The sequence below is a fragment of the Cucurbita pepo genome, chromosome LG07, assembly GCF_002806865.2.
Source record: "Cucurbita pepo subsp. pepo cultivar mu-cu-16 chromosome LG07, ASM280686v2, whole genome shotgun sequence".
NCBI classification, from domain to species: Eukaryota; Viridiplantae; Streptophyta; class Magnoliopsida; order Cucurbitales; family Cucurbitaceae; genus Cucurbita; species Cucurbita pepo.
This window is the reverse complement of record NC_036644.1, coordinates 85,160-111,011: the sequence shown is the minus strand read 5'-3', so window position 1 is coordinate 111,011 and position 25,852 is coordinate 85,160. Positions and strand designations below refer to the sequence as shown.

Below are 25,852 nucleotides of genomic sequence, written 5' to 3'. Positions count from 1 at the left end.
TGGTCCGGTAAGCCAAGTTTCCTGGGGTCCATGGCATGGGTGAGGAGGGCGGGGCGTACGTTGAATGGGGGGAGGTTTTTATGGAGTGAAAAAACTAATGGTGGAGACAAAAGTGGAGTTGTTAAGGTTGAGGGTGTTGGTTTCTATTTTCGAACGGTTTCCAAAACGGAAACGAGGGAAACGTGTACAGCGAAGAACTGCTATCCCTACACCTCCTCAGATCTCATCTACATTCAAAAAACCAAACACCATGCATTACTCTTCCTCCTCTTGTTTTCTTTTTACACAAGAATTACACACCAACACTATCAACGCCAACCCATCACATTTTTTCTACGCAACACCGAATTACACAAGAAAGGAAATGAAGGCTGTCATCTGGGGCCTGAAAGCTCCATCGCTTCTACAATCAGAGAAGATTCTTCTATATAGTCTGAGTACCGTTGAGGGGGATTCTCGCACGCTCGCTGGTATCTTGGCGCATCTATGTGCTGCGACGCTTCCCATTTCTCAGCTAACCCATCGCCTTCCAACATTTTTAATACTTCAGACATTTTGGGTCGGTGAGACGGATTGAATTGAGTGCATAACAGGGCCACCTGGACCATTTCCTCCAACTCAACTCTGTCGAACTTACCTCTTAGATCCTTATCCACCATCACATTCACCTTTCCTTCCTCATGCAACTTCTTCACCTGCATTTTTCCAAGAAAAACAACAAGTGAATTCTCCACCACCAAACATGAAACTTTCTAGTACTAATATATATATATATATATATTAATCCATTGAAATGGAGGAATGAATTGTCTACACACATTTCCCTTGAACTCGTTGATCTAGTATCAGTATGTTATAATAACGAGGACATGCTAGAGAAGTCATTACCCAATCGAGCATCACGCCTTTCTGGTTTGCTCCTCGACCAAAATCCAGAGCCTTTTGACCAGTAATTAATTCCAAAAGCAATATTCCAAACCCAAAAACATCAGTCTTTTCTGATGATTGTCCTGTTGATAAGTACTCTGGAGCAATATGGCCAACCGTGCCACGCACGGCTGTAGTCACATGAGAATCTCTGTGATCCAGAAGTTTGGCCAACCCAAAGTCTCCAACTACGGCCTCGAAATCTTCGTCAAGGAGAATGTTGGCAGCTTTTACATCACGATGGATGATTTTAGGGTCACACTGCTCGTGCAAGTACACCAATCCTCTAGCTGTGCCCAAGGCTATTCTCTTTCTCATTGCCCAATCTAGAGCCGGCTGCCCATGGATATGATCTGATAAACAAAGGATTGAGAATTATGACACGCCTCACACTTATCGTTTACTAGTTGGTATTACTATGAAACTAGCATGCATTAAAAATCCAAGTAAACAATCTCAAGTTATATGGAACCAAATGAACATTTAATATCTTGTTTTGTTAAACCAGATGCATTTGATAGGCAACACTTTATGCTAAATTAAAAAACTAAAAACAATACTCAATTAGGATGACCATTGCACACTATTAACGTGCATACGGTACTAATATGTTTGCAATCAGGTACTAATATGTTTGCAATCAGGTACTAATATGTTTGCAATCAAAATACCTCTTAGACGAGATCCAACGCTTCCATTGGGCATGAAAGGGTAAACCAGAAGTCTTTCACTCTCAGTAGAACAGAAGCCAAAAAGCTTGAGAAGATTTCGATGCACAGCTAAACTTATCATCTCAACTTCAGTCTGAAATTGGATCTCCCCACCAGCGGTGTTATAATCCTTCAACCTTTTAACCGCTACCAGAGTCCCATCATTTAAGCATCCCTTGTACACAATTCCAAACCCACCTCTTCCCAAGATATTCTTTGAGTTGAAATGATCAGTTGCTGCCCGAAGTTCCTTGAATGTGTACCTTCTCAAATGACCCAAACGTACCTCTGGGTCATATTGATCTGTTCCATTAATGTTATATTAGTCCAATAACACTTGTCAAACGTATTACACGAGAAGCATACAAGATCATAAAACTCCTTCCTACTGAATAATATATTACTTAATCCCTCACAAAGCAAAATGCCATGAATGAGCAAGGGGAAAGAGTATATAGACAAAACTTACCATTTACATCAAAGAAAATCTGCTGGTTGTGTCTGTATCTCCACCAGACAAGTAGTCCAATAAGGACTAATACAATAAAAGCAGCACTAAAACTTGCCCCAAAAGCAATTGCCTTGCGGTGGCTCTTACCAAATCCCAAATTTCCTGAGAAGAAATACCCCGAGCAATCAAAAACCTATGTTACGCAACAAATCAAAACAAAAGAATTATACCTTCTAGAGCATCTGGGGCAAACAAAAACGGCTCCGGAAAGATGGAAGAACAGTTGTTTGGACCACAGATCAGAGGGTTACCAACAATTCTGAATAAAGAAACAGTAGATAAGGCTTTTGGGATTCTTTAACTCAATTAAGATGGCATGTATTTGTAAATACGAGTAAGAAAATGACTCACTTGAATGTTCTTGCTGATATTTTGGGCAAGGAGCCACTCAAGTTGTTGTATGAAAGGTCCCTATAAGTTCAACTAAAAGCTTGAGAATATATTTCTTCCTAATTGTATGAATGGGATTTGTCCACGAATAGAAAAGTGGTATATAGAGGTAAGAGTGAGCATACACGAGTGTGAGACCTTCAACTTTGGATAGAGAGTCAGGACAAGGTCCAGTTAGGCTGTTGTTATTTAGTCGCCTGCCTTGCTCAAAAAAGTAATGTGCAGTTGACAAAGGTCAGAGTGAATCCTGAACGCATAGAAAGATAAAGCTTACAAAACTTACAAATAGTTGAGCTTGTTTAAGTCCCCAAGGGAACTGGGTATTTGGCCACTAAATACATTATTGGAGAGATCAAGAGTGTGGAGGTTCTCTAACTTTCCAATGGATGCAGGAATTGGCCCCGAAATGTCATTGTTCTGAAGCAGCCTACATGTATTTGTGATAGCACAGGGAATTATTCTGATTAGATAGATACTATAGGGGAAGTATTGTAGAACTTCAACCAACATTGAAAAGGAGAAATGCTGGAAGTGAGTAATCAAAGAGCATAAAGCAGGAGGATCGTAAGAAGAATGGAGAGGCTTACACTGATTCTAACTTGGTGAGGTTTCCAATCCCCGGCGATAAGAGTCCTGACAAACTCTGGCTGGGTAGCCCCCTGTTTATAAAATTGAAAAGAAACAATCCGAAATTAGTAAATTGAAGTTTGAGGAAGAAGGAGATAAGGGATTAAGAATACTTACAGAACAGAAACGTATCCATCTGGAGAACATGTAACCATTCTCCAGCTACAAGGATCCACTGAATTAGAGTCCCAATTCTCCAAAACATTGTGGGGGTCTATCAAATCATTTTTGATGGCCATCAAAGCCACGACTGTAAAAGAATAAGAGAAGAATGAGAAATTAGAATTCGGAAATAGAAAAGAGTAGAATGAAGAAAGAAAATGGAGGAAGGAAGGGAGAAACCTTCGTAGTTGACACCAGAAGGGGAGAGGGTAGCAGAAGCAAGATGGAGGAGTGGAAAAAGAGTAAAAACGGCATGGCATAAGAAGAAACAGAGTTCCAGTTCCATAACTAAAAATTCAGTCCATCTGGTACCATGGATGAAGGGTTAGCAGAGAAGGCAATCTCCAGAGAGATCTGAGAGGGGAGAATGGGGAAGGGATTGAAGAAGCATGGGGATGATGTTGAGTAGAGTTGAGGGTCCGCAGGAAGGAAGGAAGGAAGGAAGGAAGCAAACAGTGGATTGAGGGTTAGAGGGGAAAGAAGGGAAGGGATATATTATATTGGGGGATTCATCAGAAAGAAAGAAGGAAGGAAGGAAGAATGTGAGTGTCTCTGCGTCTCTCTCTCTGCGTCTCTCTCTGCGTCTCTGGGTCTTGCCTTCGCCACTTCACGTGCTCCCTTTCCCCTTCCCCTTCTCTTTCTTCTCCAATTTTCAAAATATTACACTCTTTTTTCTTTTATTTTTGTTGGAGAAAGTTAAAAGAGTTAAAAGGGGGAATATATTGGGAGAGGGCCCACACTACAGCTATCGACATGGCCTGTAGAGAGGGAATGGAATGGGGTAGCTACTAACATGACACTGCCCTCACCCATGCCTTTGTCTCCTTCGACTTATTTATTTATTTTTTATTGTCTATGTATATGAAAAAAGAAAAAACCATTTGTTACCTTGCCTTACTCTGTGGTGGGGTCTGTGCTCACGGGCTTCTTTTATCAACTGTAAAAAAAAAAAAAAAAAAAAAAAAACAAAAGGGGAGGAGAGAGATTTAAGGATTTTGTTGTACTGAGTTTAGTTATATAATCAAAATGCAATTTGGCAAATGATTCTACCATTTTGAATATCTTCTGTTTGTATGGCATAATGTAATGAGCACATGATGTTAAATAAATTTGTAAAATTAGGTTGTAAACGGAAAACAAATCATATTTTATATTAAATAAATTTGTAAGCGTGAGGTACTTAAATGTGATATAGAATCCCGAAGCATGTGGTATTTTTGTCGCATTGGGAAAATTGAATATGCTCAGCTTTTTTCATAAACAATTCATCTACTTTAGATATTTAATACTAATAATTAAAAGAAAACAAAATTCCGAATTTGTTTACCCGAGAGAGTCGTAACACGAAGTCCGGCGCGCTTCAGTCTGAGCTGCTTTGGGAAAATCACAATTCCGCGGAATAATATGCTTATAAGCTTTTTTTTAATTATGAATGGATATGTAATTATTATTACTTAGAGGGGGAAGTGGAATAAATAAAGATAATAGAAGCACTGAATAGTTGGTTCTTATGTATTATGCAATGCAATGATTGTCGAGTTGAGGGGAAAGCTTTTGATGAGTTACCACTTTTGNATGTTGAGTAGAGTTGAGGGTCCGCAGGAAGGAAGGAAGGAAGGAAGGAAGCAAACAGTGGATTGANTGGTTTCAAGTGTTTTTTGCAACTGGGGCTCCCCATACTGTTACTACTGTATTGGGTACTACAACTGGGAAACTTAGTTTGCCCGGCCCGGGCTTGTTCATCAATAAAAGCCCAACTTCCAAAGCACCTACCTATTTTTTTCTGTTTTAATAAACGAATACTAATCATAATTAACCCTATTAGTTACATGCATGAGGATATGTTCAAGTATAAATATATTAGAATATGCAACATCCAAAAATAATTCAAATTAATTGCTGACCATTACATTCACCCTTATCCACTCAAAAGTTTCTGCTCACAAATTGTTTTATTGAAAATCTGAAGGAACTATCACCACAAATTGGATTGGTTGAAGGCAAAGAAAACTACAAATTGATATTAATATAACAGATTTCTATGGCAGACATGCTCGACGCGATGGTGTATCCTGAAACTGTCTTATGCAGCTGCCGTTATGCACTCAATTGCCTGCTTGCATATACCAGTCATGGTTGCCTCTGGCCCATAAACCTATATATTAGAAACCAAGGTTTCTCAATACCAGCTTTTATGCAGATCTTTTAACACTATGAACTTACTTATATTATAATTTAATCCTCAACATTACCTCAATTGGAACTCCAAGTTCTTCTCCCAGTGTCCGCATCTTGGCAAGACCTCTCTGGTAGTTGGGGCCACCTCTCCTCACATAAATGTTCATCCTAGCCGCTTTCAGCCTTGATTCCTGAATCATAAGAACGTTATGTAAATACCAATCATTAGTATACCCAATGAACCGAGAGAATGAGTTCCCTAAACCAGAACAGGGGTTGCCTCACCTTTTCCTTCAACGCCCGAATTATGCCATTAAATGTAGCAGCAACATCAGTAAAGTTCGCTATCCCACCTCCAATCACAAGTGCTCTCTTTTGACCATCGGGGTCTGCAGTCGCGCACTGCAGAAAACAAAAGTGAAAGCCTCAACTTCTTCATTCAATATACAGAAGCAGATGTTGAATTAAAATTCAAGCATGTCCACACACTCAAGATTGCAATTCAACATGGCAATTGATTTATGCATGATTAACTTGGAACAATGCTTACATCAATAACAACTCTGGCATACTGCAACACCTCCTCCTCATTAGGTGCTCCGCTATATTCTGCATAGTTTCCAAGCTCAGAGGCATAACCAAGATCTCCAACCTATAGAAAAAAGAGAACTTCAATCAATAAACCAAAACAACAAAATTGAAAGATGAATCTCGACAGTCAAGTATTGGAGTGGACAAACAGAAGCACACCGTGTCAGCATAAATGACACTTGCACCACCCCCAGCCACCATGGTCCAAATTCGTCCCTTGGGGTTCAAAACCGTGAATTTCAAAGACGCACTTGTCTACATAGAAGAAAATAAGAACAGTTGCTTCAATTAGTTTAGAACAAAAAATTCCCCATATAGATTAGATCCATCGTATGAAGTAAACTGAAATGGTATTTCAGAAAACTCAGTGATTAATGAAATGAAATTAGTTTAACCTGCTCACATAAGCATTGAAGTACCAAACTTGCGAGGGCATACAAACCTTAAAAAAGCACAATAAGCGAAAAGCTTATTTTGCACATGCTTTATAAAACAACTAAAGTAGAATACAGACTCACACACAAGAATAAGAAAATCAGGCTCAATATGTATTACAAAAGTGCAAAAATATTCAAGCCGTCATACTTAGTGCTTGCAAATCCTGAAGACTTGAACTATAATAAGAACATATACTGACAACTGGTAATAACAAAACTGAAAATGCCCAAATATCATTACCCCTTCACCCAATAAAAGATTTCCAAATACAAAGNTCAATATACAGAAGCAGATGTTGAATTAAAATTCAAGCATGTCTACACACTCAAGATTGCAATTCAACATGCGAATTGATTTATGCATGATTAACTTGGAACAATGCTTACCTCAATAACAACTCTGGCATACTGCAACACCTCCTCCTCATTAGGTGCTCCGCTATATTCTGCATAGTTTCCAAGCTCAGAGGCATAACCAAGATCTCCAACCTATAGAAAAAAGAGAACTTCAATCAATAAACCAAAACAACAAAATTGAAAGATGAATCTCGACAGTCAAGTATTGGAGTGGACAAACAGAAGCACACCGTGTCAGCATAAATGACACTTGCACCACCCCCAGCCACCATGGTCCAAATTCGTCCCTTGGGGTTCAAAACCGTGAATTTCAAAGACGCACTTGTCTACATAGAAGAAAATAAGAACAGTTGCTTCAATTAGTTTAGAACAAAAAATTCCCCATATAGATTAGATCCATCGTATGAAGTAAACTGAAATGGTATTTCAGAAAACTCAGTGATTAATGAAATGAAATTAGTTTAACCTGCTCACATAAGCATTGAAGTACCAAACTTGCGAGGGCATACAAACCTTAAAAAAGCACAATAAGCGAAAAGCTTATTTTGCACATGCTTTATAAAACAACTAAAGTAGAATACAGACTCACACACAAGAATAAGAAAATCAGGCTCAATATGTATTACAAAAGTGCAAAAATATTCAAGCCGTCATACTTAGTGCTTGCAAATCCTGAAGACTTGAACTATAATAAGAACATATACTGACAACTGGTAATAACAAAACTGAAAATGCCCAAATATCATTACCCCTTCACCCAATAAAAGATTTCCAAATACAAAGAAACATCTTCAATGAATTTCCAGAACAAATGAATATAGTCGTCTAGGGGAGGAATTGTTAAAGGAGAACATTTAGAAATATGGAGAAATATTAACAGATAGGTGTACTACCTTTTCATCTAGGCCATGGATAAAGCTTTCAGTAGGACTCATAACCCTACCAAATGGCATTGGAAATTCAATACCTCCCCACCTACAAGGTCAAAAACATATTAAAAAAATATTAGGCAAGTACTTGATGCACAGACAATGGATGAAATTTAATTATAACCAAGAGTGTCAGTCATACTTCTTGAAGTTCTTGAAAGCAGCAGTATCATCGAGTTCACCTCTCATATCCAGAGGATAGGGCTTCCCATCAACAATGGCAAAAGGATTCATTTCCAAGAAAGTAAAGTCCAGATCTGTTTCACATGAAATTGATATCAACTATATGAGGTAGAAAATCAACTATGGAATTAAATCTACTCTAACCTAACTGCATACACTTTTAGGTCTGGACTTCTGGACTCTAGTCATAATTCAACATGATAACAAGACAAGAAAAAAAAAAAAAGAAAAAAAAAAGAAAAGAAAAATCCTAACAACAATATTGAAATATATCAAATAATAACCTACCAATTTCAGTTTTTGATACCAACAATAGTTTAACAATTAAGTTCACACCCCAAACAAACAACATACCTTGGAATAGGGTATAAACTGCCCTGATGAACTCCTCAATCTCTCCCTTGATCTGGATTGAAGAACAAATTTATGTCAACTATCTGGTCTGCAAATGAGTATCTTGACTTTCCATGACAAAATAACCATTTCAGATAAATAAGCTTCAAACGAAAATAGTATAACCATGGTTTTTAGCAGATTTTAAGCTTTCACAAATTATGTAGACAACAGTTTTATATGATATTTATATATTAGTATCAACAAAGAAATAACACTCCAAAAATCAATTTCAATCGATGTAAAGTTACACCTCCAAAGGAAGGGTTGCCACCAACTCAGCGCATATTTCTGAAGTGAGAGACACTCCTGTGGGGATAAATATGGTTTTAACCTGAATAAAACAGAGTATTATTGAAACTTAGTCAAATTTGGGAGGTGATAGAAATCAAACAGGAAGAGTAATCCACTAACGAACACTTATATTCAAAATATTGTTATTAAAATGGTTCAACAGCAACAATACCTTATCCCAGTTCTCTTCAATTTCAATTCCTCCACACTCCGAGAAGCTAATGCTGCACCCAAGCCTCTCTGAGACAATATTAAGATAGTATTCTTCACTGTGCGGAATGAAGGGTTCCACAATAAATGTTGTGATGGGTCCCTTACATCCACCCATTGATACCTGATTATGAAAGAGAAAAACACAGTAAAAGGATCACTAAGCAAGAGGAGGAAATGAAATGTGATTGACAGAAAACAAACAATAATCATGAGCAGATAGCTTAGAAAGACAAGGAAATAAAACAACACCTCTTTGCCAAGGCGCTCTTTGACAAATGCAGCAACCTGAGCCAGATCAAGATTTAAGGCAACTAGACCACTTTTCCCACGTTTTCCAAACAACATGTCGGGCTTCACGACCAATTTTGATGACGAAAGCCAAGGTTCCCTCTCAACAAGCTCATTGAAATCAGTTGATTCAGTGACCTGTGCCAGATTTTAGTTAGTACAAAATCAACTACGTCCTGAAAGGGGGAAAATATGAGACAAAATCATGTCTATTCATGATTTTGATTCTATAGTCAGCAAAGCCAGGGGTGGCAACATCAGACTAGATCTGATATAATGATATTTAAGAAGACGACTTATAAAAACGAATCCAAGCACTCAAACTGGTAAGTTGCACTCACGTCGGCCAAGATTGCGGATGTTGAGAGGAAATTTTCAGGCCGGGAAAAGGAAAAACAATGAACCACAGACAATATTAAAATTTAAAAAGGGGAGAAAAGAGTATGGTGCGGGTAATTTGAACTATTGTCGGACGCAGTACCCAGAAAAACGAAAAATGGAGAGGTAGTGAAACTCAATAAACCGAAACTCATATAAAGAATACAGAAAGAAGAAGGAGGAGGAGATGGTTCTTGAGTGAATGACTAGTTTCAAGTGAAGAGGATCCTTGAACAGGCAATAATGTGAAGAAGATGTCAAGGAATGAAAAATGTAGGAACAAGATTTCTAGAATTTGAGGTTTAGAAAAAGAATGAAAGAACACTCACTTGAGCTGATTGGATGGGCAGTTCTCTGCCAGAGATCCTTTTGAAGTGCTCCTTCAACAATCTCTTCGAATCGAACTCTCTGATCTTCTTGCGAGCCATTTCTCAAATCCTGCAGTGACTCAAAAAGAAGGCCATCAGAACAATGTACTCCGACTCGCACATTTCAAAGGTAGAATAAGGGAATCTTTAACAGAGTTCCATATTCGTAATCAAAGTCAAAAGGAAAAGACGACAGAGACGCACTCACAGATCCAGAAAAGTTGGTTGCAGAGAAATGAAGCTGAAATGCAGATTGAAAAGAAAAAAGAGAAGAACAAATCACCTTTTGGATTAGAAGCAGAAGAAGGATCAGACAGAGTCGCGGAATGTAATTTACTGCACAGTTTTTGCTTTCTAACGACCCTCGTATTTGTAGTTGGAGAAAAATAAAAAAAATAAAAGATTCTCAAAAGTTTTTAGCAATAAAAAATTAAATAAATAATAGGGTAATCTTGTTGGCTTGAAACGGCGGGAATCTGAAGTCGTTGAATGCGAAGGACAATGAGAGAGAGAGAGAGAGCAAGCGTAAATAAATAATAGATTTTTATTTTATTTTTTCTTTAATAATTTAATAACAAAAATATTGAGGATGTCTATTTTGAAATCGCAACCCACGATGATGCTCCTCCGTTTCGTGGAAGTAGGTCCCCCGACTAGAGCGTGAAGCACGTGCACCTTCTCGTGTTTTTTTATTTTTTTTATTTTTTTCTATTTGTAGTGTCATGGTCGTGCAAAAAGAATAATCTCATCCTTTTATAAAATATATATGTATATAGGTAAATGAAACGTGAAGATATTAAAATAAAAGAAAAATAATATAGGCATTGCCTGCAAGTGAGTTTAGTAGAGGGAGGCCCGTGAATACAAAACNGGTCCCCCGACTAGAGCGTGAAGCACGTGCACCTTCTCGTGTTTTTTTTTTTTAATTATTATTATTATTATTATTATTAGGTTAAATAGCATTTATTATAGTACTTGACGCAGGGTTGGATGGGAGGGTATGCACTATAAAAATGATTTTTTTAATTAAAAAAAAAAATCATTATCATTTTTTCCTATTTGTAGTGTCATGGTCGTGCAAAAAGACTAATCTCATCCTTTTATAAAATATATATGTATATAGGTAAATGAAACGTGAAGATATTAAAATAAAAGAAAAATAATATAGGCATTGCCTGCAAGTAAGTTTAGTAGAGGGAGGCCCGCGAATACAAAATTGGAGAGGATCTTCAACAAATCCACGACCAGGAGGGGTTGGCGTATAAGATAGGAAACAATTAAATTAAATTAAATTAAATATATGGTTTTAGGAACGGGTAAACTCATTCACCTTACTTATATAATCTTAATTCATGATAATGATTGTCGCTTAACACCTAAAATTGGTGCCCAATCAAATATGTTGTTTTTCTTTCACGACATAAGTTGTTTTAAATTCATGTATTAAAAAATAAAACAACGAGCAACGCATGACAATTAAAGAAAAAAAGCATATATCTGGCATTGGTTGTATCGGGTCTAAAACTAAATGCAACCACTAATGTACTCGATGTATAATAGAAGTTGGAGAAGTGACTCTAACTGNAGAAGTTGGAGAAAAAAGAATAATAATGAATAATAATCGGAAGAAGATGCAAGAACTTGATAATGGTGTTATTATAAGCTTACAAAAACTTGCACCCTCCACTGTTTGAGCATTGCTAAAGAGTATGGGGTGCTCCATTCGTTTCCACGCCTGTGTTTTTTTGCACTTCATCATCATCTTAACATTTACGTCCTCCACACTCTAGATTTTGAAACAAACAGATGGGGCTCTGGGAAGCGCAGCATCATAACCAACAGCTGTTCCATTACATAAGCGCATCAGCTACGTCCNCATTCACCTTACTTATATAATCTTAATTCATGATAATGATTGTTGCTTAACACCTAAAATTGGTGCCCAATCAGATATGTTGTTTTTCTTTCATGACATAAGTTGTTTTAAATTCACGTATTAAAAAATAAAACAACGAGCAACGCATGAAAATTAAAGAAAAAAAGCATATCTCTGGCATTGGTTGTATCAGGTCTAAAACTAAATGGGATAATTAATTGTTCTACTCATAAGGCTCCAACCACTAATGTACTCGATGTATAATAGAAGTTGGAGAAAAAAGAATAATAATGAATAATAATCGGAAGAAGATGCAAGAACTTGATAATGGTGTTATTATAAGCTTACAAAAACTTGCACCCTCCACTGTTTGAGCATTGCTAAAGAGTATGGGGTGCTCCATTCGTTTCCACGCCTGTGTTTTTTTGCACTTCATCATCATCTTAACATTTTGAAACAAACAGATGGGGCTCTGGGAAGCGCAGCATCATAACCAACAGCTGTTCCATTACATAAGCGCATCAGCCACGTCACTGAAATGACTGCGGGAACAATTTTGGCAACAGATACTGCTTCATTTTGAACACTAGAGCAAAAACTCCAAAACAAGGGATATTCATCAACCCAACCCCAGCATACCTGCAAAAGGAATGACCATAACCCATTGGAAATACAAAAAAACAAGAAACATTCGAGTAGGTGCCACACATTCATATACTTACCATATGGGAGCGGTTGGGGGTGACAAGTCAAGAAATGGATAGGGCCACCTGCAAACAACCACAGCTTCAAATAAATCCAACAATCTCATTCATATGTTCAATCTAAACTATTTGCAGGAAGTTATGTTAGAGCGGAGTGGAAGGTTACGGCATAGAAACACAGGCATGGAGGATCCATTGAAAAATGACGTATGTCCCTGTCCACAGTACAAAATATCCAATCCGAAAGAATGGATATCGCTGCAGTTCAAAGCAACCTCAGATCATTGCCCATACTCAAACAGAACACCAGAAGAGAAGACTAAGGAGAATTTGAACTTACCAAACCATTCAAAATTGATTCGCCAAGAAGACAAACAGCATTTACCGAGTGCATCGTTACAACGAACTGTGGCCAAATAGTGAACACATCACAACTTCAATCAAACAAAACAAAAGGCACCCCCTCCCACTCTAAAATAAGCATAGTATATGACTTTATATTTATCTAGATACAGAGGTGGGACAAAAAAAAACAAATACTTACAAAACTTAGCCCACGACTTCGAGATAGAAGATATGGATAAAGAATCGTCCAAAATACGATGTCTGTAAGTACCACAGCACCTGCGGATACCTATGAAAAGAAAACGAAGTGAGAATCTTCAGGACACCCACTTTGTATTTTCTATACTATAAAATGATAACGTAAGTCCAATATGTAATAGGAAGGTCAAATTAATAGTGTATAAGAGACTTCACCAACCCGTGCAGATCCATTGGATTGCGACAAAAAAGCTGTTTCTGCTAAGTCTTAGGAGGAAAACAATACCTGAAAAATAATTTGACATGCATATCCCCCCACACCAGCAGCTTTGCGAGTATGAAAATCTTCACTGGAGTTTGAACATTTGGCTGTATTGGACGCGTTGGGGCTGCCCTCATTAAGTGCCGGGGGCACGTAATTGCCTCGTTCTGCATCTAAACTCGTATGCTCAGTTGAGCTGCTATTATTATTACCTTTTCTGCAACAACCATAAATCGAGAATGAAGTTGCAAGCTGCAAGATAGCAATATTTGAGCTTAGTTAATAATTTACAGATAATGGAAAACTAAACCATGAAAATTTAATAAAAATTCATTGAATGTTAGGTAGGTTTGGTAGTAGTCCTCGTTATGTTGAGGATTGTTGGGAGGGAGTCTCACGTTGGCTAATTAAAGGGATGATCATGGGTTTATAAGTAAGGAATACTATCTTCACTGATATGAAGCATTTTGGGGAAACAAAAAACAAATTCATAAGAGCTTATGCTCAAAGTGGTCAATATCATACCATTGTGGAGAGTCGTGGTTCCTAACATGGTATTAGAGTCATGCCCTTAGCTTAGCCATGTCAGTAAAATTCTCAAATGTCGAACAAAGGGTGTACTTTGTTTGAAGGCTCTAGAGAAAGGAGTCAAACCTCAATTAAGGGAGGGAATTCGAGAGCTCCATAGGTTTCAGGAGAGGCTAACCTTGAAAGTGAAGTCAAAAGTAAATCAAGTGTCAAACAAATGGTGTACTTTGTTCGAAGGCTCCAGAGAAAGGAGTCGAACCTCAGTTAAGNAAAAAAATAAAGTCACGAGAGCTTATGCTCAAAGTGGATAATATCATACCGTTGTGGAGAGTCGTGGTTTCTAGAAGGTTACCCTAGTCCTTAAAAGCCAATGATTACAAAATTTCACATATAAGTAGATGATGCAACATATATCAAACGTTGGATCACAATTTTTCTTTTAGGACACCAAAAGCGGACAAATTTTCATGACTACTTTCCAAGTCCAATGCACATAACATATTTATATACACCATCCTGCTTTGTGTCTACCAAATGTCAGCTAAGTAATACAACCAGGTTATCAAGCAAACATGTAGATGTGGGTTTTGAAGTTATAAAGCATACCCCAAAGTAGAGCGTGACCAATGTGAATGTCCACCTGCACGAAATAAATATGTTAATCTGAGGTTTAACTTCAATTTTCTAAAGATGTTTAATTTGTTAAATATGAGCTGAGACAAGTAAGTTGGTTATCATGCAGAGTCAACTACATAATTTTGCAACCTCTCTGTCAATGTAGGAGACATCTCAGAAAGATACCATCTTCTTAAATATATTGATATAAGATGACAAATTGTTTTACCCCCATCTTGCACGAACTAATATAAGGCAAGAGTGAAATAAAGGGTACGTGACCAGATCAGGAAATATTTATAGTTTTTAACACTAGATATCTAAGAAGAACTAGAAAATATCAGATGCAAGGACTTGCGATCAAATGGACAACAACAAACAGGTTACTATTGAACAGTCGGGCACTGATCCAAATCCCCACAATGTAAGTGTTTCTAGATTTGAACCAGAAATTAAACCATCAAAAGCCTAGCATTACCAAGCTTGAGAAACATGACTTACTGAGTATAAAATAGAAAAATGCGGCCTCCTTTAACAATAGTTTCGCTTAATATCAATGCGAAAAGCACAGCAAAAGCAAGCGTTCTGTAAGCTAGCAGCCAAGCAGGATGAATTGGTTTGAGACACGGCTGCCAAAGTTCATCCTCATACAATGACCCAACTGAATCTTGTGAGTGGTCAGTTGATCCAGGTTTGCGTCTTTTGGAACCTTCATATTTCCATATTAATAGGGCTGCCACAAGCATAAAGGTTGATAGAAACAAAGCACACACAAAGAATCTCCAGTTCAACCAATAACTTAAAGTACTGGTTTCAGTAGTCATGACAGGCGTCCAGTAATGGTCTGATAATCCTGCTAAGAAACTCATGACGAGTCAATCGTGAATTTTGGTTACAATGATGGTAGCTATCTTTGGAAATATAATCTAAACTTGAAGGGAACTGTAAAATGAACGGTCCAAACAGAAAGAAAAAAGAAAATTCAGAGGATGTGAAGAAGAATGAATGATAGATGAGAGGTGCAGCGATATGGGGAAAAAGGGGAAATTCTGAAATTCCTAAAATTAGATTGGTCGAATCGAAAGGGAGGCGATCAACATGTAAAAGAAAAGCAAGAAGAAGAGCGCGTAATTGGAAGCTTACTTAATTGCGGTCTGCAACTGAAACTCCGGAAAAAGAAGATGCTTTGCTTCCTCCGATGGTTTGAAAGCAAGGAGAGTGAATATGGTTTAAACAGAGAAAATGTGTCCGGAGGTGGGAATGCAAGACGGGCCGTTCCTTGTTCCTTCTCTTACGCGCCGCAGAATCCCCCGCGGGAGGAGAAGATTCTGTGGAGGGTCGATCAAATCTTTTCTTTTTTTAGGAAATGTTCTGGACACTTCTGCGCTGCCACGTGTACGCCATAAATTATATAAAAAAAAACAATTTTTTTTTTTTTTTTTTTTTTAATTTTATAAAATTATCCAAATCGTATAAAAACAACTCATGCAAAAAAATCCGCAACCTTGGCGAGACAGTCGGCGGGCGTGTGTCGGTAAGTGGGTGTGGAGAAATGTGGATGGTTTATTTTCTTGAAGACTCAAAAAGGTACAATATAATATACCATGCCAAATAGTACGGAAGGCCGCCACAAACATTGATGTATCCAAGATCATTCATGAATTTATAGATGATAATGAGTACTATTTCGAGACCTTTTACAAAGTAAAAAAAAAAAATGAAAATTTGTGTTCAAAGTAAATAATATCATTCTACTGTGGAAGCTAGAGGATGAAGCTCGGTAAGGATTAAGTCTACTTTTAAGGTAGAGAAGCAGTGATTTTAGTGATTTTTGACATTTAGTAGCTGTGTTGCCAGGTTCCTACGGTTTTATATTGCTTAAAGTTTTTGTTTTGCGGCTGTTCGAATAGTGTCTGCTATTATTGTTGGATATGTTATGCAGTTGTGCATGAGTTTTATGTTGAAGCCTGTAAAACAAGTTTGGGATTTTAAAGCCTCTTCCTTCAGTTTTTTCGTGGAGATTATGAACGAGTGTGAGCACTGATTTTAGCAGGGAAAATGGTCGAGCATTTTGGTACCTGATAATTCCAAAACAATATGGTACATTGTAGTGGTTGGTGTTATGATGAAAACAAATTTTCAGCGAATAATGGATCAAATTATATTATAAAGAAAGCATCCATCAAATTATAAACTTGGATAATTGATATAATATTAAAGACTATTATTAGTTCCCCTGGACTCATACTCGATATGTAGAAACAAGGAAAATAAATTAATCAGCATATTACAGACTGCATATTATCCCTCATCTCCAGTGACGTTGTCTTCTCCTCGTTATTGTAGGAGCACTCCTCCTGAATTTGGCTGTAAATAGGTGCAAATTTAAGATCACATAAAATTGAGTCTAAACATTTTAGCCATTTGAGATGGACCCACTTAGTACCGCGTGCGTATGAGAAAAGAGTAGAGAGCAATCACTAAATGATATGCAATCAGAAAAAGGGTCGTACCCAGGAATGGCTTGGGAGGAATAGTACGCAAATATGCACGGAAAAATTCAGTGTTCTCTTTCTGAAGCTCTTTCCACACTGCAACCACAACCCAATAGCCTAGATTGAAGCTGAGAGAGTGATCTGAAAATACATAACAAAAGGGTATGTTATTTTGTTCAAAGTGAGGACCTGTGAGTGTTATGAGAGGGCGAATGTTTGCATGGCGAGCCAGGGCCTTGACGCACTCATCTCGGCTCATATGAAGCAGCAAGCATCTCTCTATCAGATGTTGGATCTGAAGAGTTACATACCAATAAGTTAAACATCACTAAAATGCAAGGATTTATATATATGTATATGCAATGTAGTGTGCACATTTGTGAAAGGGGGAGGGAGAGAGAGGCAGTACCATCCGGATATAGGCATGGGGGTGGCAGTGAAAACAAGGAAGAAAGTGGTGGGCGTTAGGGTGCATAATGTCTCCGTTCACTCAAAAAATGAGGTAGCCAGAATGGGACAAAACCAATAGGATATGAAAGTACATATACAGGGAAAAGAAGGAAATGTTTGATGATCAATACACATAGAGAAACAGAATGCGAAGAGAACAAAAGGGTTCAGAAGCGCCAAAGGGGAGAAGANGAAGATATTTCCGGGGGTTTTTTTTTTTTTTTTTTTTTGTTATAGGGAAAGAAGAATAAGAAGAGAGAAAATGTTATCCACAGATATCTGAGTGAAGGGCCAAAACAGGACAAGCAATCCACACGAAAGCTACTCCTCGTCTCCTACCAGATAAGAGAGATGGACGGATGGGTATTGCTTGCAACTTCTTTGTTTTTTTGGNGAGATGGACGGATGGGTATTGCTTGCAACTTCTTTGTTTTTTTGTTTTGTTTCTTTAGTCACTGATTTTGACAAACAATCTCTCTAACTCCTTCGGCCTCAATTACTTAACAAGCCCATCTTTGAATTCTCATCACTGCTAACAAATCATATATATTCCTTATCTACTGTTTTCATTTTTCAGTATTCATCCTTCCTTATCTTACAGAGAGAGTGTCACATTGAGAGAGAGGGTAGCTGCTCCATTAATAACAATAGTGATTGCAAAAGCAATACTGTTATGGTTCATTTAAAAGGGGGTGTTAGGTGGTTGAATTGTGACCTTACGATGGATGAGTTTTTAGTGTATACTCATTCACCACGTTGTCTCCTAATTTAGCATATACATGAAATGGAATGGAACGGACCGTTGAAGGTTGGGGGTGATTTCCTTAGGATAATCATCATGCTAAGGAGTTCGTATTGACACAATCCAATTTTAACATTTTCAGCCCAAATTTTTGAAGTGAGGGAACATTAACCCAAATCCTCGGGAGAAAATTCTTTTGGGCAAAAGACACTTTTTGGCTCTAAAATTTAGAGGTCTGTTAAAGCTTTCAAGTTTGATAACTTTTATAGTCATTGGACTCTTAGTTCAACCATACAAAACAATGGTGACTGTGTATCGATGAGTTAGGCAATATATTAGTTTTTTTTTTCCTTCTTTTTTCTTGATTTCCTCTCTAATTAATTCAATTCCATCCTCCTGAGCATTCATGGCAATCAAATCAAATCCATCCTACTGAGCATTCATGGCAGATTTGCCAATAAAGGCACCTGTCCCACATATGGTTAGAGAGGAAAACAAACCACCGCTTATAAGGGTGTGGAAACCTTTCTAGTAGACGCGTTTTGAAGCCTTGAAGGAAGCCCAAAGAAGACAATATCTGCTGGTGATGGCCTGGATCGTTACTACTCCAAAAGCCCTCAAGCTACATGGACCAGAATGGTGTCACCACCACTCAGCTAGTGCCAAGCCACATAACCCTCCCTCTTCGTAGCAAAGAAGAAGAAGAAGAAAAGACGGCATTATATGCAGTATTTGGCCGACCACGAATTTGTTAACTTTCTTAAGTTCAAACCTTCTGGGAAGATTTCAAATACCATATTTGATTGAGAAGGTCCTCTCATCGACCTCAGTCTCCACATTACCAAACAAGTTGTACCTCGATGTGCAGGTCTAGATCTACATGACTTTAAGAATCCAAACGAAAAGCAGACAATTACATTTCCAATGGGTAGAAGTTAGGAACAAAGGAGATGCCTTCAATCTAGACGAAGACTAGGAAGCTTTCAAAAAAGTGATCAGCGAAAAGAGAAACTAGTTCATTGGTAGTGAAGTCTAGAGACCAATTGAATTCATCCTTGGTAAAGGAAACTATCAGACAGAATACTGTAGGACTAAATCGACAATCTCTTTTCATTTCTAAACATTCTGAGAAACATGATACAGATCAAAGAACTAAGGCTTTTAGGTTTTTGTCCAATGACTGGTCACATTCATTAAACAACATAGAGAAACCAAAAACCATTTAGAACAACTGACGCAACATAAACATCTGACGATTATATTAATAGGATTGTAGATGCAACAATGCAGTTAGAGACAGCATTCCACAAAGCCAGTTAAGCGAACGCCAGCATACCTAACTAGTAACTAGTAACCACACATTTCTAAAGACTAACTTTGACATGGAGAAGTACATGGTTCTGAAAAATAACTCCTAAAAGTAGTAAACACTTGAAGATTAAATAGTTGGGTTCGTATAATCAACAAGTAAACAAACTGGGACACCAAGATATAGCTTAACTCGAGTAGTCCTGCACTGAATCTTCCTAAAGTTCTTCTTTTCTCTTGACTCAGACACCATAAAACGTCAATACTGACTGCTGCACATGAATAAGCATATAACTTCTCCCCCGCCTAACTGGTATCAGACTTATCCAGGGCTGAAACAGAAAGCNAGTAGTCCTGCACTGAATCTTCCTAAAGTTCTTCTTTTCTCTTGACTCAGACACCATAAAACGTCAATACTGACTGCTGCACATGAATAAGCATATAACTTCTCCCCCGCCTAACTGGTATCAGACTTATCCAGGGCTGAAACAGAAAGCAATTTTAGTGTAAATAGATTGAATTCAGCAATCTAACAACTCAAACGTGAGATTTCAGAAAGGAAGGGAGAGAGAGAGAGAGAGTTTACTATTGTAATTAAGAAGCTTCTCAATAAGGTCAACATGAGTCATGAGCATTCGCCTACAGCAGTAACGAACCAAACCCAGTGCATCAAGTGCATCCCTAATAGAAGAAAAATATACATTAGCATCTCAATAGCAAGGTGAAAGGATTACGGGAAAAAAATTGAAGAAACAAGGGGTCCTTCCTCACCCTTCGGAATAGTCAGCCTGTAGAAGATCGAGGTAACGATCCCATTTGTTTCCAATCACCTGAAAAAATATAAACCATGTCGCTTTAAGAGCTGAGACAAACCGAAGCATATGTACATACGACGATACATAGAAAACAGAAAAAGAAAATCAATTCTCAGAAGCGACTTCCACATAGAAGCGTGAGTAGAAGACATGTTAGGTGAAATTGAAGATGATTCTGGATGGCTTACCTTTCCGCAAGTGAAGCAACGCACTGGGATGATCATTGTCGCTTCCTGCGCTAGTCTCCGGTTGGTTCCGACGCTACCTCACCCGCAGTTTGACGTTCTACTTTGTAGGGCTCTGGAAGGGTTTTCCTAATTCTCAACTTTTTAAATATGTATTTTTATTTTGGGCTTTAATTCTCAAAGTTTAGTTGGATTTGTGGTCCCCCTCTGAATCAGTAGAGCGTGACATAAATGTAATTGAATTGCGTAAAGAAAGATGGTTTTATGGAATGTTTGGTATTGTATGTTTGGTATTGTATGTTTGGTATTGTATGTTTGGTATTGTATTGTGAATATATTTTGAATACCTTTGTGAAGCCACGTGTTAGGCGTTGCATTCAATATCCTTCCTTGGTCGATGGATTTGAAGAGGACAAAATATGGTGAAAATAATTGGGAAAAAGGAAAGAAAGATGAAAATAATAAAGAAAGAAGGAAAAAAAAAAGGAACGGAAATCGGTTTGCGTAACCACTACCACCGATTCATTCATTTCATTCTAATCAATTTTCCACTCCCACCGCACTACCTCCCTACAATTTCTCTCCTCTCCATATCTCCTCCTATAATTCATCATCTTCTTCTTCTTCTTCATCTGTTTCTTCTTCTTCTTCTTCATCTGTTTCTTCCTCCTCGGTTAAACCCTCCTCCTCCTCCTCCTCCTCCTCCCTCTTTATATTTCTACATCTTTTCAAGGTATTCTATTTTCCCAATTATTGCCATAAATCTGTGCGGATTCTTGTATGCCAGGATCTGGACATCATATCTCATACTCTTGACTTCTTCTTCAGGTAACCTCTATCCATGCCTTTTACTTTCTGTTTGCATCCTTCTTCAACTCCTGCCTCTTCCTGTTCCTAATCACATTTCTGCCTCATCATCTCAACTCCACCTTTTTCTTTCTCAAATTGCTACATCGTCCCTTCCTTTCTTACATAATCTCCTTTTCATCTTCATTATGCGATTCCGGTCAAGCTTGTTCATCAATCTCCCTTTCTTGTCTGATTTAGACAACCACGCGCTTCAGATACACTCAACTTTATATATCTTCCCATTCCATGCTTGTATGCCGATCCCTGTTGATGTTCTTCTCTATCTGGATGTGGGTTTTAGATACAACTCCTGGGATTTTCTTCTGCTCTGATGTCCTTCTAGTGTCGTATCCCTGTTTATGTTTGACTTTCTGCTATCAATCTTTTTTAAGGAAACCATGATGATGGGTAGTTTCTCGCATCCCGTTTTCACCTGGATAGATTGTAATTCTAAGTAAATGTTATGGATTGCTGGATTTTGGAAGATCATTGATATCCCAATATTGTAGATTCATATACTCAATTAAGTGAAGTCATGGATTATTTTACCCAGTGTTGCAATAGGATATGTTGAACCTGTAAGACCACTATTGTTATATTATATTCGGGATGACTTCGATGGAAAACCTTATGTGACAATGCCAAGTTTGTTTGTCAACTTATGGAATTTTTGCAAATTGATTGATTTGTGGACTATTGATCAGAACTATTGTGCTTTAGTTGTCTCGTCTCTCATAGAATTCACGATTTATATTGTAGTGCCCGTAAGCTGTGGAATTGAGCCTGTAAATTATTTTGGAAACGAGCAAATGGCTCATATGCTTCGCCCTAACAAAAGAAGTAGGGAAATAGAAGATTTCTCAAGACAGCAGAAGCTTCAGATTTCCTTAGATTATAATGCTTGTCAAGATGATGCTGATCGTCCAGCAAGCATTATAAACCCAAATGCTGTATCAACAGGTTTAAGGCTATCGTATGATGATGATGAGCACAACTCCTCTGTTACCACTGCAAGTGGAAGCATGACAGCTGCACCTTCTATCATATTTTCTCTTGGTGATAATCTCAGGATCGAGATTGATAGACAAAAGGAAGAACTGGATCAATATATTAAAATTCAGGTACTTCACTTTCTCCTCTTCTGGATCTTTTTACAAGAGTGCATGCTGCATCGGAATAAAACTAAAATAATTTAGGTTAATTACAGGTTTAGTTCCTGAATTCAGCTCCCAAATTTTTAAAAGTGTCTAATAAGCCCCTCCACTTTCAATTGTGTGTCTAATAAGTTCCTGAACCTTCAATATTGTGTCGCAATTTAAATTAATTGTTCTATTAGATATAAATTTGAAAGTTTGAAGATTAAATTTTGTAACATTTTTTAAGTTTAGAGGCTGTCACCAATCATTTATGATGATGTGTTTCTGGTTAAAGTCTATTTAGTTCATGAAATTTGGATTGCTCTTTATAGCATTCACTCCCGGGGTGCTCAAACCCATCAATGTGGTTTGATTCGATTGCATCTGATGTACATTTTTTTTTATCTGTCTAACTAACAGGAAGAACATTTGGCAAAGGGCATTAGGGAGATGAAGCAAAGACATATGGCTTCATTTGTTAATGCGATCGAGAAAGGCATTGGAAAGAAACTACATGAAAAGGATGTAGAAATTGAGAACATGAACCGTAAAAATAGGGAACTAGTGGAGAGAATAAAGCAGGTTGGCACTGAAGCCCAGAATTGGCAGTGCAGAGCGAAGTACAATGAATCAGTCGTAAACGTCCTGAAAAGCAACCTTCAGCACGTTATCTCACAGGGTGCGGACCAAGCGAAGGAAGGATTTGGAGACAGTGAAGTGGATGATGCTGCTTCACACGTTGATTCAAACAATTACCTTAGTGTTCCAGGTGGAACTATGAGATCCTCAACCAGGAATTTAGCAGGTTTCAAGGAGCGCATGATCTGCAGAGCATGCAAGGCAAAAGAGGTTTCCATCCTACTCATGCCTTGTAGACATTTATGTTTGTGCAAAGATTGCAATGGACTTGTAAGTGTCTGTCCTGTCTGTCAGTTGATCAAAACGGCTGGTATCCAAGTGTACTTGTCCTAAATTATAATCTTACCAAAGAGGAAAATAAAATCTTTATCCTTGTGTATGTGTGATATATACCTGCATTTTCCCCTTAAATTTAGTTTAATTGGTTGATAGATTCATTATTTGCTTCTGTCGGTATAAGTTCTTAAGACGATCTTTTGAAGCGATCTTTTGAAGAGGGGTTTCGTGTACTCTTTATTATCAGGTAAATTGTTCCATCCACCTTTTTGGAGGAATAATATCTAGTGCAACAGAAAACAATTAGTTGGGAGAAAACCGTGAGTTTGCTTGCAATCCATGAATTGGAAGTGCAACCCAATAATCATAGATGTGATAGAACAAAATTACTTTTCAAGATTCATTAGTTACTCTCATGTTTTTAACATAAAATATAGCCCACGCTTGGTTTATCTTGGACGCTAAGCCGCACCATCTTCAAATCAAGTTCAAAACTCACCCATTCCTCGTGCTCATTTCTCCAATGTGTTGTTGGATAACTCTCCACGCCTCCTCCCTTGAGATCACCGAATCTTGATCCCAGTGGAAGATGGATGGAGCGGAGCAAAAAGAAAACTACCTATTATGATCTCACAGCCACCTCTCTTCTCACAAACTAGTCTAGAATTTTTAAAGAAGTCGTACTCTATTTAGTTTTAATAATTGAACCACCAAAAAAGAAGGTATCTTATTAATATAAGTTAATTAATATCATTTTGTTGTGGTATGGTTCATTCATGTCTCTCCTAATTTAAAAAGTACACATTTAAAAAGTACATGTNGTGGACTATTGATCAGAACTATTGTGCTTTAGTTGTCTCGTCTCTCATAGAATTCACGATTTATATTGTAGTGCCCGTAAGCTGTGGAATTGAGCCTGTAAATTATTTTGGAAACGAGCAAATGGCTCATATGCTTCGCCCTAACAAAAGAAGTAGGGAAATAGAAGATTTCTCAAGACAGCAGAAGCTTCAGATTTCCTTAGATTATAATGCTTGTCAAGATGATGCTGATCGTCCAGCAAGCATTATAAACCCAAATGCTGTATCAACAGGTTTAAGGCTATCGTATGATGATGATGAGCACAACTCCTCTGTTACCACTGCAAGTGGAAGCATGACAGCTGCACCTTCTATCATATTTTCTCTTGGCGATAATCTCAGGATCGAGATTGATAGACAAAAGGAAGAACTGGATCAATATATTAAAATTCAGGTACTTCACTTTCTCCTCTTCTGGATATTTTTACAAGAGTGCATGCTGCATCGGAATAAAACTAAAATAATTTAGGTTAATTACAGGTTTAGTTCCTGAATTCAGCTCCCAAATTTTTAAAAGTGTCTAATAAGCCCCTCCACTTTCAATTGTGTGTCTAATAAGTTCCTGAACCTTCAATATTGTGTCGCAATTTAAATTAATTGTTCTATTAGATATAAATTTGAAAGTTTGAAGATTAAATTTTGTAACATTTTTTAAGTTTAGAGGCTGTCACCAATCATTTATGATGATGTGTTTCTGGTTAAAGTCTATTTAGTTCATGAAATTTGGATTGCTCTTTATAGCATTCACTCCCGGGGTGCTCAAACCCATCAATGTGGTTTGATTCGATTGCATCTGATGTACATTTTTTTTTATCTGTCTAACTAACAGGAAGAACATTTGGCAAAGGGCATTAGGGAGATGAAGCAAAGACATATGGCTTCATTTGTTAATGCGATCGAGAAAGGCATTGGAAAGAAACTACATGAAAAGGATGTAGAAATTGAGAACATGAACCGTAAAAATAGGGAACTAGTGGAGAGAATAAAGCAGGTTGGCACTGAAGCCCAGAATTGGCAGTGCAGAGCGAAGTACAATGAATCAGTCGTAAACGTCCTGAAAAGCAACCTTCAGCACGTTATCTCACAGGGTGCGGACCAAGCGAAGGAAGGATTTGGAGACAGTGAAGTGGATGATGCTGCTTCACACGTTGATTCAAACAATTACCTTAGTGTTCCAGGTGGAACTATGAGATCCTCAACCAGGAATTTAGCAGGTTTCAAGGAGCGCATGATCTGCAGAGCATGCAAGGCAAAAGAGGTTTCCATCCTACTCATGCCTTGTAGACATTTATGTTTGTGCAAAGATTGCAATGGACTTGTAAGTGTCTGTCCTGTCTGTCAGTTGATCAAAACGGCTGGTATCCAAGTGTACTTGTCCTAAATTATAATCTTACCAAAGAGGAAAAGAAAATCTTTTATCCTTGTGTATGTGTGATATATACCTGCATTTTCCCCTTAAATTTGTTTAATTGGTTGATAGATTCATTATTTACTTCTGTCGGTATAAGTTCTTAAGACAATCTTGTGAAGAGGGGTTTCGTGGACTCCTTATTATCAGGTAAATTGTTCCATCCACCTTTTTGGAGGAATAATATCTAGTGCAACAGAAAACAATTAGTTGGGAGAAAACCGT

General features: G+C 37.7%; 7 protein-coding genes across 11 annotated transcripts; 2 read left to right on the top strand and 5 right to left on the bottom strand.

Annotated features, from left to right (window-relative positions):
• Positions 1-228: 228 nt before the first annotated feature.
• LOC111798323 (protein NSP-INTERACTING KINASE 3-like) lies at positions 229-3,980 on the bottom strand. The gene is made up of 11 exons (XM_023681389.1): positions 3,508-3,980; positions 3,283-3,415; positions 3,126-3,197; positions 2,822-2,965; positions 2,664-2,735; positions 2,500-2,559; positions 2,319-2,407; positions 2,107-2,250; positions 1,599-1,940; positions 889-1,280; positions 229-695 (listed from the first exon to the last, which is right to left on the bottom strand). Exons 1-11 carry the CDS (start codon positions 3,611-3,613, stop codon positions 375-377), a joined length of 1,875 nt encoding a protein of 624 aa, XP_023537157.1. The 5' UTR covers positions 3,614-3,980; the 3' UTR covers positions 229-374.
• Positions 3,981-5,193: 1,213 nt separating this feature from the next.
• On the bottom strand, positions 5,194-10,330 carry LOC111798324 (ATP-citrate synthase alpha chain protein 1-like). Of its 3 annotated transcripts, none has more exons than XM_023681390.1 (13): positions 10,220-10,330; positions 9,898-10,006; positions 9,152-9,328; positions 8,862-9,023; positions 8,649-8,729; positions 8,357-8,408; positions 7,962-8,076; positions 7,784-7,865; positions 7,121-7,216; positions 6,921-7,022; positions 5,791-5,907; positions 5,580-5,696; positions 5,194-5,482 (listed from the first exon to the last, which is right to left on the bottom strand). In XM_023681390.1, the coding sequence occupies exons 2-13, from the start codon at positions 9,994-9,996 to the stop codon at positions 5,411-5,413; spliced, it is 1,272 nt and encodes a 423-aa protein (XP_023537158.1). In that variant the 5' UTR covers positions 9,997-10,006; positions 10,220-10,330; the 3' UTR covers positions 5,194-5,410. The 3 variants fall into 3 exon arrangements, with proteins under 3 accessions (XP_023537158.1, XP_023537160.1, XP_023537159.1); XM_023681392.1 differs by lacking the exon at positions 6,921-7,022 and adding an exon at positions 6,056-6,157; XM_023681391.1 differs by lacking the exon at positions 10,220-10,330 and adding an exon at positions 10,145-10,207.
• A 1,203-nt stretch (positions 10,331-11,533) lies between these two features.
• LOC111798325 lies at positions 11,534-15,810 on the bottom strand. Of its 2 annotated transcripts, none has more exons than XM_023681393.1 (10): positions 15,608-15,810; positions 14,966-15,320; positions 14,456-14,489; positions 13,346-13,573; positions 13,061-13,150; positions 12,857-12,922; positions 12,683-12,774; positions 12,535-12,582; positions 12,346-12,451; positions 11,534-11,811 (listed from the first exon to the last, which is right to left on the bottom strand). In XM_023681393.1, exons 2-10 carry the CDS (start codon positions 15,286-15,288, stop codon positions 11,800-11,802), a joined length of 999 nt encoding a protein of 332 aa, XP_023537161.1. In that variant the 5' UTR covers positions 15,289-15,320; positions 15,608-15,810; the 3' UTR covers positions 11,534-11,799. The 2 variants fall into 2 exon arrangements, with proteins under 2 accessions (XP_023537161.1, XP_023537163.1); XM_023681395.1 differs by having other exon boundaries at positions 14,966-15,317; positions 15,608-15,809.
• Positions 15,811-16,600: 790 nt separating this feature from the next.
• Positions 16,601-17,594, bottom strand: LOC111799040. Of its 2 annotated transcripts, XM_023682427.1 has the most exons (4): positions 17,369-17,594; positions 17,149-17,254; positions 16,978-17,055; positions 16,601-16,831 (listed from the first exon to the last, which is right to left on the bottom strand). In XM_023682427.1, the coding sequence occupies exons 1-4, from the start codon at positions 17,432-17,434 to the stop codon at positions 16,773-16,775; spliced, it is 309 nt and encodes a 102-aa protein (XP_023538195.1). In that variant the 5' UTR covers positions 17,435-17,594; the 3' UTR covers positions 16,601-16,772. The 2 variants fall into 2 exon arrangements, with proteins under 2 accessions (XP_023538195.1, XP_023538194.1); XM_023682426.1 differs by having other exon boundaries at positions 16,601-17,055.
• Positions 17,595-19,837: 2,243 nt separating this feature from the next.
• Positions 19,838-20,613, bottom strand: LOC111798129 (DNA-directed RNA polymerases I, II, and III subunit RPABC5). Its single transcript, XM_023681107.1, has 4 exons — positions 20,463-20,613; positions 20,231-20,289; positions 20,046-20,140; positions 19,838-19,942 (listed from the first exon to the last, which is right to left on the bottom strand). Exons 1-4 carry the CDS (start codon positions 20,496-20,498, stop codon positions 19,917-19,919), a joined length of 216 nt encoding a protein of 71 aa, XP_023536875.1. The 5' UTR covers positions 20,499-20,613; the 3' UTR covers positions 19,838-19,916.
• Positions 20,614-20,944: 331 nt separating this feature from the next.
• Positions 20,945-23,471, top strand: LOC111798097 (probable BOI-related E3 ubiquitin-protein ligase 2). Its single transcript, XM_023681063.1, has 3 exons — positions 20,945-21,287; positions 22,068-22,429; positions 22,865-23,471. Exons 2-3 carry the CDS (start codon positions 22,118-22,120, stop codon positions 23,414-23,416), a joined length of 864 nt encoding a protein of 287 aa, XP_023536831.1. The 5' UTR covers positions 20,945-21,287; positions 22,068-22,117; the 3' UTR covers positions 23,417-23,471.
• Positions 23,472-24,186: 715 nt separating this feature from the next.
• On the top strand, positions 24,187-25,641 carry LOC111798194 (probable BOI-related E3 ubiquitin-protein ligase 2). The gene is made up of 2 exons (XM_023681199.1): positions 24,187-24,613; positions 25,049-25,641. Exons 1-2 carry the CDS (start codon positions 24,302-24,304, stop codon positions 25,598-25,600), a joined length of 864 nt encoding a protein of 287 aa, XP_023536967.1. The 5' UTR covers positions 24,187-24,301; the 3' UTR covers positions 25,601-25,641.
• Positions 25,642-25,852: the final 211 nt, after the last annotated feature.

Excerpts from the sequence above, each read along its gene's own strand:
- LOC111798323 (XM_023681389.1), bottom strand. The coding sequence starts at position 3,613 with ATGGAACTGGAACTCTGTTTCTTCTTATGCCATGCCGTTTTTACTCTT. Across the intron at positions 2,251-2,318 it reads TGCCCCAGATGCTCTAGAAG|GAAATTTGGGATTTGGTAAG; the intron begins GTATAATTCTTT and ends ATTTCTTCTCAG. Across the intron at positions 696-888 it reads AAGGCGTGATGCTCGATTGG|GTGAAGAAGTTGCATGAGGA; the intron begins GTAATGACTTCT and ends GGAAAAATGCAG.
- LOC111798324 (XM_023681390.1), bottom strand. The coding sequence starts at position 9,996 with ATGGCTCGCAAGAAGATCAGAGAGTTCGATTCGAAGAGATTGTTGAAG. Across the intron at positions 7,023-7,120 it reads GTGTCATTTATGCTGACACG|GTTGGAGATCTTGGTTATGC; the intron begins GTGTGCTTCTGT and ends TTTTTTCTATAG. Across the intron at positions 5,908-6,920 it reads ATGCCAGAGTTGTTATTGAG|TGCGCGACTGCAGACCCCGA; the intron begins GTAAGCATTGTT and ends TGTTTTCTGCAG.
- LOC111798325 (XM_023681393.1), bottom strand. The coding sequence starts at position 15,288 with ATGACTACTGAAACCAGTACTTTAAGTTATTGGTTGAACTGGAGATTC. Across the intron at positions 13,151-13,345 it reads CATGTCAAATTATTTTTCAG|GTATCCGCAGGTGCTGTGGT; the intron begins GTATTGTTTTCC and ends TTCTTTTCATAG. Across the intron at positions 12,583-12,682 it reads CATGCCTGTGTTTCTATGCC|GTGGCCCTATCCATTTCTTG; the intron begins GTAACCTTCCAC and ends GGTTGTTTGCAG.
- LOC111799040 (XM_023682426.1), bottom strand. The coding sequence starts at position 17,434 with ATGCACCCTAACGCCCACCACTTTCTTCCTTGTTTTCACTGCCACCCC. Across the intron at positions 17,255-17,368 it reads CCCATGCCTATATCCGGATG|ATCCAACATCTGATAGAGAG; the intron begins GTACTGCCTCTC and ends GTAACTCTTCAG. Across the intron at positions 17,056-17,148 it reads CCCTCTCATAACACTCACAG|TGTGGAAAGAGCTTCAGAAA; the intron begins GTCCTCACTTTG and ends TTGTGGTTGCAG.
- LOC111798129 (XM_023681107.1), bottom strand. The coding sequence starts at position 20,498 with ATGATCATCCCAGTGCGTTGCTTCACTTGCGGAAAG. Across the intron at positions 20,290-20,462 it reads GTTGCTTCACTTGCGGAAAG|GTGATTGGAAACAAATGGGA; the intron begins GTAAGCCATCCA and ends ATATTTTTTCAG. Across the intron at positions 19,943-20,045 it reads GAAGCTTCTTAATTACAATA|CCCTGGATAAGTCTGATACC; the intron begins GTAAACTCTCTC and ends TTTCTGTTTCAG.
- LOC111798097 (XM_023681063.1), top strand. The coding sequence starts at position 22,118 with ATGGCTCATATGCTTCGCCCTAACAAAAGAAGTAGGGAAATAGAAGAT. Across the intron at positions 22,430-22,864 it reads ATCAATATATTAAAATTCAG|GAAGAACATTTGGCAAAGGG; the intron begins GTACTTCACTTT and ends TCTAACTAACAG.
- LOC111798194 (XM_023681199.1), top strand. The coding sequence starts at position 24,302 with ATGGCTCATATGCTTCGCCCTAACAAAAGAAGTAGGGAAATAGAAGAT. Across the intron at positions 24,614-25,048 it reads ATCAATATATTAAAATTCAG|GAAGAACATTTGGCAAAGGG; the intron begins GTACTTCACTTT and ends TCTAACTAACAG.